This window comes from Scomber scombrus, chromosome 9 (genome assembly GCF_963691925.1).
Source record: "Scomber scombrus chromosome 9, fScoSco1.1, whole genome shotgun sequence".
NCBI lineage: Eukaryota > Metazoa > Chordata > Actinopteri > Scombriformes > Scombridae > Scomber > Scomber scombrus.
In genome coordinates this window covers 14,324,316-14,335,181 of record NC_084978.1, presented here as the reverse complement: position 1 = coordinate 14,335,181, position 10,866 = coordinate 14,324,316, and the positions used below count along the sequence as shown (strand labels likewise).

General features: G+C 42.6%; 1 protein-coding gene across 1 annotated transcript; it reads left to right on the top strand.

Annotated features, from left to right (window-relative positions):
* The first annotated feature begins 376 nt into the window (after positions 1–376).
* Positions 377–10,552, top strand: efemp2a (EGF containing fibulin extracellular matrix protein 2a). The gene is made up of 11 exons (XM_062425382.1): positions 377–527; positions 3,441–3,716; positions 4,326–4,374; positions 4,558–4,746; positions 5,288–5,410; positions 5,549–5,665; positions 6,368–6,487; positions 6,625–6,744; positions 6,920–7,046; positions 7,692–7,887; positions 9,703–10,552. Exons 2-11 carry the CDS (start codon positions 3,615–3,617, stop codon positions 9,874–9,876), a joined length of 1,317 nt encoding a protein of 438 aa, XP_062281366.1. The 5' UTR covers positions 377–527; positions 3,441–3,614; the 3' UTR covers positions 9,877–10,552.
* Positions 10,553–10,866: the final 314 nt, after the last annotated feature.

Below are 10,866 nucleotides of genomic sequence, written 5' to 3'. Positions count from 1 at the left end.
GGAGCAAAGGGGTGGGAGAGCTTGGGGCTTTTGCGGGGGTTTAGTTTAAATGAAACCAGGTGTGTTGTGGGACTAGTAAGAGGGGGCATTGGGTAGGGGGGGGGGGGGGGGGGTGTAATGTGTGTGAATCTGTGAGTTGTTGTTCCGCCTGCGATTTAGATGGATTTGGAATTTTGGTATTTGGGCCGCAGACCAGGAATTTGCATCCTGGGGGGTCAGAGAGAGGGGGTTTGGAGAGTGGAGGATGGCAGTGCAGGGGGCCAGAGGGGGGGTAAGAATGGGCTGTCCCTCTCTCCTCCCTCTCTCCTCCCTCCTCGTCTCGGCCTCTCTCTCTCTCCTTCTCTCTCTCTCTCTCCCTCCCTTTGCATGTGTTCAGCTGTTCCAGCTGTCTCCCCACTCACTCTCTCAGGGTCATGCAGGCAGGAGTTTAAGGGACCACTTCTGTACGCCAACTCAGCCGGGACGACAGCAGTCAGCAGGACACACTGGCCAGAAAGAGACTGAGACTCATCCGGAAAGACTCGTCTGTGAGTACTTTTTTGCCTTTCTTTTATGTCTGACATCAACGTAAGAAAGGATTTGTGCCAAAAAGGGAACTAGTGGATGACTTATTAACTTTGTCAGCACATTAGGAGAAGTTAGGGAGGTGAGATGTACCCTCTTACCTACTTTTCTGGTACAGGCCATACACGTCACAGCTGCACCATTGCTCGGCTCTGCTCTCTCAGCTACACTTGGCTCCTCAGAGGAGCCAAGATAACGTGGCCCACAGTCTGTGTAGTTTGCCTCTTGGCTCTGTGTTTCAGACACTGTAATAGGAGGGTAGACAGGAAGAGAGGCAGTGAGTCACAGGGCATGTATTATTGTACAGTATATTGCAAAATTCTTAACTCTTGTACAACTTTTAAAGTGAGTGTCACAATCTCAGTTTAGTCACTATTGGCTAAACTAAAGAGAAATGTTAACAGCATGTATTCAACAAGAGAAACAGGTGTCAGCTACAAACACACACATCCTGAAACCTGGATGCCATCACATTGCAAGATAGCCCTTTTCATTGCTGTTTGCAGAGTATACTGCTAATAGTTAGCATGTGACAGCTCCAACGTCACTGTAATGACTCCGATGGGATTATAAAAGCAGGAAGGACCACGGATCCCTGAAAACAGCCCATCATCCGGTGCCACACTGTCAGCACACACTAATGCATCACAGCCCTTTTGACACATTAACCGAGGCAGACAGAACAGCAACACCACTGGGAGAGCGCAACAGCTCAGGAGGGATTTGTACAGTTACAGTGTGTGAATTCCTCTTGCAGTCTCACTATCCATCATTGACTGTGGAGCTTCCCTGAACAGGAGTTAAGCTGTGTGTGTGTGTGAGATGGAGACCCCGCTGGTAGTGGATTTGCAGGTTCACTGCCACAACGGCAGCAGAGCGCAGCTGTAGCGCACTGGGCCACCGTGTTCTCAGGCTGCTCCATGCGCAACCGAGCAGAACTACACAAAGCTAGCTATGTATACACTACAAGATATGACGGCGTGTGTGTGTGTGTGGTCTAACTGTGTGTTTTTCCTGGTCCCCATGTGGTCACTTTTAACAGCTGCCTGACATTTTGATTGTTAAACTGTGCTGACTGTGTGAATTTAAAAATGGGTCAATGTGCCGTTACTGAAGCTGAGGCCCATACAGAAATTATGTGAGATTTTAATTATTTTATTGTGAGAGGTATGTGAATACAATACACAACAGGTGTTGGAACAGTATGTTGAGGCTTCAACTGTGATACTGATGTTTCTTTACATCACCAGTCATCCAAACCCAGATGATGAACTTCCGCACTAGGGACACATTGTCTGACATCCTCCTACACAATGAGGAGAGATATGAGAAGTTTAGGGCAGTGGCTGGAGGTTTGGCACCAGCTGTCCTCTTATGCAAACCATGGGGGGTTTCCCAGAACCTGATACTCTGGGAACCACTGTTGTGGCAGGGCATCCCAGCTGAGAACTGGCGCCCACATCCTTGCCACGGGCATTCCAGAGGTCCACCGCCACTTGATCTGCAGTGGCATTCAGCAACACCCACGCATCACTGCTGGCCACACTCAGTAGCCATCGAGTGACTGGACCCTGGACTGATGGTCAGTTTGTTTTTGGGTGGTTTCGGATCACATTTTTGCTGGTTGTAAGTGTCCCCAGAGCCAAGTCAGAGAGGTCACGTACTGCGGCCGTCTGATTGCACGGTGGTATGTGTTACCGTCTGTGCGTACAGGGTGAACGCATGTTTTGCTACTTTTCACCAAACAAGGGTCACAAATGGCCAGTGATGTCACCCATCTAGTATTTGAGGGCATCCAGGTCACTCTGCCGCCTTCTAGTTGTCTCAATGTGAAATACAACAATAAGCACTGCCTGCAAATGTGGCATGATGAATTTATATCTGAGCGTGTGTGCGTGCACGTAGACAGGCAGTGATTATAACTTTCCTGTCATGTATTTTAACTGGAGCTCACTGACTTTGCAAACAACACTCACTTAAACTTTTCTTTTCATTTCTTCAATTGGCCTGCTGTTTCCATGATTTTGGTCTGTGGGAGCTGGAATAGATGATTTGTTTATGTTTAGAGTCAGCTTAAACTCTTATAGCTTCTCTCCAGGAACATTAACTGAAGGATGGTTTTGTCTCTTCTGAGAAAAAGGCCCTAAAAAAACTCAGCACACATAATTTACTATAAAAAAAATACACTACACTGTGCAGAACACTATGACAAAGACAGATGCCCTCATCCATTACAGAGAAATAACAACAACATCTTCAGATGTCACAAATTAATTTGAGGTTTGTCTCAGAGACTGAAGTAGCTGAGCAGCAGATGTAAAAGGTTGTAAAATGTGCAAGCAACAACCAGAATTTATGTGCTCCCACCGACGCTGCTCTGATACACAGTAAACTGAACCTCTGGAGGCAGTGCTCAGCGAGACTATCATTCCAGTGAGTTGTAGTCTGCCAGTCTGAAGACACAGAGGGCTTTCTGTGAGCAGCAGTTAATATGAAAGTATTCCTGTGATGTTGACTTTGTTATTTTCAGCCAAAGGAGGGAGTACGTCACGATGTTTATGTTTTTACCTGGCAGTGGTTCATTCAATTTATTCTTGCTGTGATCAAGGGGGAACTGTTTGGTCGACAAACAGTGAACCAAGTCCAAGAAGCTAACTGTTTGTGTTCTGACTGACTACTTAAAAATTGGCTGCCGCACTTTACTTCAAGTTGATTTATACATTTCAGCTGTGGGAACAGCTTACAGAGCCGAGCCCGAAAGCATAGCACAAGTTTGTTTTGTGTCAACTAAATCAAACTATTTTTTGATTTCTGAGTTTCTAACATGACCTTTTAAATGTTTTTTTTCCACTTTCTTGTCTTTCTCTGAAATACAGATACCACTTGGCTGCTCGGCACATCACAAGTCGGCTGCCTCTCTCATCTTTAAAGCAGCTCTACCTGTCTTATAGCTGTGTGTGTGTTTGTTTGTGTGTGTCTGTGTGTTTGTGTATTTGTGTGCATGTTTTACGTGTGTTCCTGTCCCATCTCCCACCAATTAGTGCATTAGTATGCAGGGTGTTTGTGTGTCAATCTTGTGCGTGTGCATATGTGTGTCTGTGCTCCTCCGCAGTGCTATTTCACAGCCACATACAGAAAGTGACACCTACACGGTAAGGATGGATGAATCTCTCTTCCTCCTTCTCTTTTCCTCTCTCTCCCTTTCTTTTCCTTTGCATTTTCTCTTCTTTGCTTCCTTACCATATATCATACCTGCCATACTAGTTTTTGTGTGTTGAAATGTCGGCCTCAAATCCTCCATCTGGTTTGATATTCCACAGCAATGTTTGCTTTCCAGTCTTTTATGGTAGTGCTAGCTGGGGGTATTTTTGGTTTTAATTCCATGTTTCTCTAGGCCTAGGTTTTCTTTCCATGAAGGTCACAGCACTATTTTTTTCCAGAATAATAATAACCCTTTTTCCAAACAGTGGCCTTAAATCGTTTGAGATTTGTCATTTAGAAGTGACATTTGGCTCTAGGACAGCTGTTTAAAATGTCACACATCCTTTAACAAGCAGCAGACTTTTTGTCTTTCTGGCTCAGCACTGTTACACAAATACAGAGGAAACAAGTTTCCCTATCCTCTGCTCTTTTTTCAAGTCCCACTACTGGGGATTATGTATTATGAATATATTATGCAACTGCTTGGCTCATAAGGGCTGTTCACATCTTTCTTTCCATCATTTTCTCACACTCTCTTCCTCTCTGCTGCTTTTTTGCAGGAATGCACAGATGGGTATCAATGGGACCCTCAGACTGAGCACTGCAAAGGTAAAACACATTTAAACATATTTATGATCCACCTCAACACCTGTTACTTATGGATAGTAACAGCTTTGATCATCCTTCTGCTCTCCGTGGTCTGTCCTGTCTTTTTGATTTGTTCTTAACAAGGACAAACAGTCTGCACTTCATGTTCAGTGTCTAACTATGTGTCTCTGTGTCTCCCATCAGACATAAACGAGTGTGAGACTATTCCAGATGCCTGCAAGGGGGAAATGAAGTGCTTCAACCACTATGGAGGGTACCTGTGCCTTCCTCGCTCTGCGTCAGTCATCCCGGCTCCAGAGGCCCCCATCACGCCCACCGAGGCCTTTAACCCCTGCCCCCTGGGCTACGAGCCGCAGGGAGACAGCTGTGTGGGTGGGTGTCCGGTTTTGTAGGTTTGGGGGTTGAAGGTAGACAGGTGGCCACAGGATGAATGATCATTAAGCATATTTGTGTGTGTGCGTGTGTGTGATTGTGTACATTTATTGTCAGTGGCCACAGATTGTGAGGGACAGGTGGCCGTGGCAGGTGTTGGGACTGGAGGCAGCATGTTGGTGCAATCAGCGTGGGTGTTAGTGAGTATGTGTCCACGGGGGGCAGCCAGACAGTGTAGGAATTTGGAGGATTTCACACGAAGACAGCTGCAGTGTTTTACAAAACCGGACTTGCAGCGAGAAAAGTTACTGGTGCCGGAGGACAGCGGCGAGGTGTTCATCTGCATGAGACAGCAAACATGATTCAACATGATGTGATATTCTCAGCTGTCGGGTGCAAATGAGGGGAACAGAGTCGCCCACCGTCTGCCCTCGAACAGTCACACTGTTGTCATGTTGGATGAGGATTTGTTTGCTCACAATAACCACTTTTTTTTTTTTTGGCATGTTGTGTCCTTGTGTCACATCACCCACAAACACAGATGTCGATGAATGTGAGCGAGACGAACATGACTGTCAGCCCAGCCAGGATTGCGTTAACACACTGGGTGCCTTCAACTGTCAGTGTCCCGATGGTTACCGCAAGGTTGGCACAGAGTGCATTGGTGAGATCATCTTGAGTTATCCTTTAACAAATACAGCTAAGCAGTTTGAGATATACTGTAGCTAATTTGAAAAATGTTTCCTGGGGTGGGATCAGTTATATCCCTTTGCTGACTCTTTCCTCCTCTGCTTCCTCTCAGACATCGATGAGTGCAGGTACAGGTACTGCCAACATCGCTGTGTCAATGTGCCCGGTTCCTTCTCTTGTCAGTGTGAACCCGGTTTTCAGCTGGCAGGAAATAACCGATCTTGCATTGGTGAGTCAACGCCCTCAGATTATGAGACTCAACTGTCACAAAAAACACATTCATTCAGCATTCAACACTCACATCCAAAGTATTTCCATTTGATGGTACTTCTACTCCACTACATTTCAGAGTGAAATAATGTACATTTTACGCCACAAAATGTTTTGGCAGCTATAGTTACTATTTTTTTTGTACAGTCAAATTTTACATGATGCATTTTTGCAGATTAAACTAAGAAATAGGTACAATTAGCTTGTGGAGTTTAAAAGATGTATGCATTTAACAGGAGGGAGTCTAACAAATACACACTATGGACTTGCATTATGGTAATGGTAGGATTCAGAGGTTTTGGATCTTATCAAGAAATCTCTGCTTCTGCTGCATCAATTGGGACCTTACTTTTTAAAAAATGCACCCCTTGTGTCCCCCAACCATATGGCAGTACAATACTAAATCCCTGCAGGACTGCTTCAACATGTTGCTCACTTAATTCTTTAGAAAATGTAATCAAATATTTAGATTATTATACCACTATGAAGGATTCAGCTCTGCATAACAAGTAGTTCCCCCATCGATACTATGGTAATACTTCTGAGCTTGAATGCAGGACTTTTACCTGTTATGGAGTATTTTAACTGTGTGCTATTGCTATTTTTACTTAAGTAAAGGTTCTGAATATGTCATCCTTCTCTGTCCATTCAATCCTCTCAGATGTGAATGAATGTGATATGGGTGCTCCCTGTTCTCAGAGGTGTTATAACACTTATGGCACCTTCCTTTGTCGCTGTGACCCGGGTTATGAGTTGGGGCCTGATGGCTTTGTTTGTAACGGTAAGAGACCTCATTTGATTAATGTGTTCAACAGTCAGTAATACCATGTTTCTTTACTGGGATTAAGCTATGTTTTCTGTTCCCTTTCTACATTTCATGTTGGGCAATTTATAAACCCTGAACATGTCACTTGACAGACATTGATGAGTGCAGCTATTCCAGTTACCTGTGCCAATACCAGTGTGTCAACGAACCGGGAAAGTTCTCCTGTGTGTGCCCAGAAGGATACCAGCTGCTAGGCACAAGACTATGCCAGGGTAAACACACCCGCCTCCATTTCCTTCCACAACTAACACCTTCCTCTTTGTGCTTTCAGAGTCACAAATGCAGCACTAACTTGATCCTTATTACTTCTTTGACAGCAGCTAGACTCATGTACAATCCTTTTTTGTCCCGTTCAATCACACATCATGAGCTGTTTGTCCTCCGCAGATATAAATGAATGTGAAACAGGGGAGCACCAGTGTACTGAGACGCAGACATGTGTGAATATCCACGGACGATACCAGTGTGTGGACACCAACCGGTGCCAAGAGCCTTATGTACAAGTGTCTGAGAAGTGAGTGACATCTCATGAAAGCTTGTGTGTGCTCATACACATAAAAACAACACACTTTTACACACGCACACGCCTTTTCCCAATTACTAAAATATGTATTTGCCATCAGCCCAGAATATAATCAGCCCCTTTACTGAGTATGGTTTAAACTGCAAGATTACTCCAATTACTTTTTCCATGTATGAGTCCAACTTTGCAACCTTTTCTTCTGAACATGTTCCAGTGTAATAAGACAACTGTTACAGTTGTGAACAAGTGTTGGATTGGTCACAGGTTTGGGTCACTATTAACATATCCCAGATGATTTGGTGGTATAAAATGTATTTTGGAGAAACATGAAGGATAAAAAATGGCTACTGTACAATATTTATTCAGATTTGAGGAGAAGAGAACTTTCCGCTTGGTCATGTTACCCCCTCTGCTGGCCGATTTATGTACTGCTGCATGAAAATTAAATCACAGCATTTAAATGTGATGATTATAACTCATTAAAACTCACTGTTAGTTTTACAAAGATTTATCTTGATCATATATGTGCATGTATTATTCAGCTGAACTCTGTGTTATTGCTTTAGCATACATATTGCGATGTTTACATATCAGTTATTGATGCTTTCCTGCACCAAATATCACCCTCTCTGCCAGCCGCTGTGTATGTCCTGTCAACAAACCCGCCTGTAGAGAGCTACCTTTCTCCATTGTCCACCGCTACATGAGCATCACCTCGGAGCGCTCTGTCCCCTCCGACATCTTCCAGATTCAGGCCACCAGCGTCTCACCAGGGGCTTACAACACCTTCCGCATCCGCTCTGGTGACGAAAACGGAGACTTCTACATCAGGGTGAGAAGAGATATGATGTATCACTGACTTTGACATCTTTTATGTTTGAAGTGCACTGACCTTTAGAAACACTTTTATTTAGTGCTACATGATTATATTAGGAAAACATTGTCTATCTATTAAACATTGGTCAGTTATTGGTGGTGTCCACTTAATAAGATGGCAGTTCCTCCCTGACCAAAGTCCTTTAACACATTCCACACATTCATATCAGTGCATCTTTACTAATTCATTTCTCTTACAAAGGTCAAGGAGTTTCTTTTAGCGTTGATTTAGAGTTGCAGGTCAGACTGCATTAAGTTACTCAAAAATTACAAAAACATTGAATTAGCCCGAGTTTCCAAGGAAAGCTTTAGTGTCAAAAGATGCTTTTGTTGGGGCTTTTTGCTAAGAAAAACCAAATCTATGTTTCTGATGTCTTCATAAAACAGTTCAGGTGTGTTCTTTAATGAAGACACATTTAAAATGTTGTTTTCTCTTTGTTTACTACTATGTATAGTCCAACCTTACTGTTAGCTTTAATAATTAGAGACCAACCTCTCTGCTACAGCTTCTCATTGAAGACAGTGTAAATGATACATTATCTTTTTTTAAATAAACTCATATTATATATAGATATAGTCAGCCATGTCTGTATGTACTGCTGATAAAGAGAGGGCTAAACATTTTGTTTAAACCCACTTACATCTGCGCCTATAACAAGACATAAAGTCTGTTACATTTCATAGGAAGCACGGGTTGTGACCTCATTTAGTCGATACAAGTCTGTCTGACTGACTGTATATTAAATATCCTGATGTGAAAATAAGATTTAACTTATGTTAAAATACAGACTTAGCTCGTATTGAAAACAATGAACCTGTCCTTTGTCTTAAAAAATTCTACACACCGACAGTACCACTCAAAGGTTTGGACACATTTTCTCATTGATGTGAATGGGAACGTGTGTCCAAACTTTTGACAGTTTTTTAAAACTTATTCTTACTGAGTAGACCTCCTGTCAGGACTGTGTAGGTTTGTACAGGCTTCGTTTGATTGACATTTCACTCACTGTCCTGCTAAGGAGACCATATCAATCACATTTCCAGGTCTATATTTTTATTCTACTCAACTGGAATATCTTCTCATAATTTACAGTTTCTTATTAACTCCTTATTACAGTGTAGGATATACTGGTCTTTTATGCAGCCCCTCAATTCTGCCTCTGTCTGAAACAGGCCGTTTTTAGCTCTCCTGATGAGCCCAGAAGCTATATAAATAAATAATAGTAGTCAGATTTCACTTCTTTTCCTCATTCTTTACTCAAAATGTAAACTTCTCAAATATATTAATTCATGTTTGGGCCCAAATCCGAGCTGAAATATGAGAGTGGACAACCTGAACAACCACTTAAACAACATTAAATACAAAGGCTACAGAACTTACAGCTGTTTTTAGGCGTAATTGAACAATTTCACGTCATCACGAGGAGGAATTAGAGGTAACTTTACAAACCAGCATTTAGAACAGGTTGAAGCCCTGTTTTTCCTCTCGCAGGGAGCATTTTACCTTCATTCACTTTAAGTTTTGTAACTTTGACCATGTTTAGCATAAATGTCCAACATCATAACAGAATAAAAATAACAGAAAACAAAAAGTATGTTATGTCCCATTTATGTTTGTAGCACATGTTAAGATGGGATAGCCTACACCTTTATCATTCTTACTGTTTGGGTACGCAGGGCTTTCAAAGATTCATGTTATCCACACACACTGACCTTAATTTCCTCTGCAGCAAAAAAATGTGCTCAGTAACATTTCTTTTGTCTTTTCCAGCAAATCAATAATATCAGTGCCATGCTGGTGCTGGCCCGTGCCGTGTCAGGGCCGAGGGAGTACACGTTGGACCTGGAGATGGTGTCCGTAAACCCGCTGCTCACCTATCAGGGCAGCTACCAGACCAGCTCTGCCCTCAGACTCTCCATCTACGTTGGGCCATACACCTTTTAAAGAAGGAGGAGAGGAAGAAGAGTGGAGGGACACAGAGAAAGATGGAGAGAGAGAAACGCAGATGCAAAACAAGTGGTCAATGCAGTTCAACCAGTCACTGTGATGTTACACTCGTAGCTTTTAGTCTTCCAAGACAAGTCACACATTTCTTAAGTGTAAGAATATTCATGCAGCACAGTATACAGATACACAGCTTTAAAATAATTAGTCGAGTCAAATGTGTTCCCTTGTGTTTAATCTGTCCATTTTCACCATTATTTTTTCCACTTTACACATATCTGACAGCCTCATTCTGTGGTCAATGTGTATAAAAAGGGATTGTACTCATTTGTTCAGGGTGATAACAAATCTGTGTGACATGTTTTTTTTATGTCTACCTTCAGATGGAATGATTCACACCCAGCATCACTTCATTAATCAGTTTTTTCTAAACCAATTTTACACCCTTATCTTTCGGTTCCTCTCTGTTTGTCACTTTATTTTTGTCAGTCCCCGTTTCCTGTTGACAGACATGATTCAGTAACCACTCAGTTCAGACCTCAGCATCCACACTCCTCCTTTACCCTCCGCTGTCCATTCCTACGTTCCAGCTCTCCGTCACTGCCGTTTGTAGGTTCGTCACATTGCTGATCGTGTTGTACTTTGTATTTTTTTTTGTCTAAGATTTGAACCCAAATTAAACAATATACCTTTTAAACTGTGTGACTCAGTGAAATTCTTTCATATAGACCTCAGAGGACATGTTGACATGCCAGAATAGGAAAAGCACAGGTGTGAATAATACAAGTAATGCTTCAGTTTCAGGATCCTTTCAGGGTCCTAGTTTTTTGACTATGACAAGGTTAAAATGTTGCAAAAATACCCCAGAATTGAACTACTTTTCTTTGATTTGTGAGTGTAAACTCAATATTTGTGTGTTGCTCGGACAAAACAAACAGGTTGAAGATGTTACTTTGGACTCTGGGAACTTTAAGTGAACATTTTTCCACT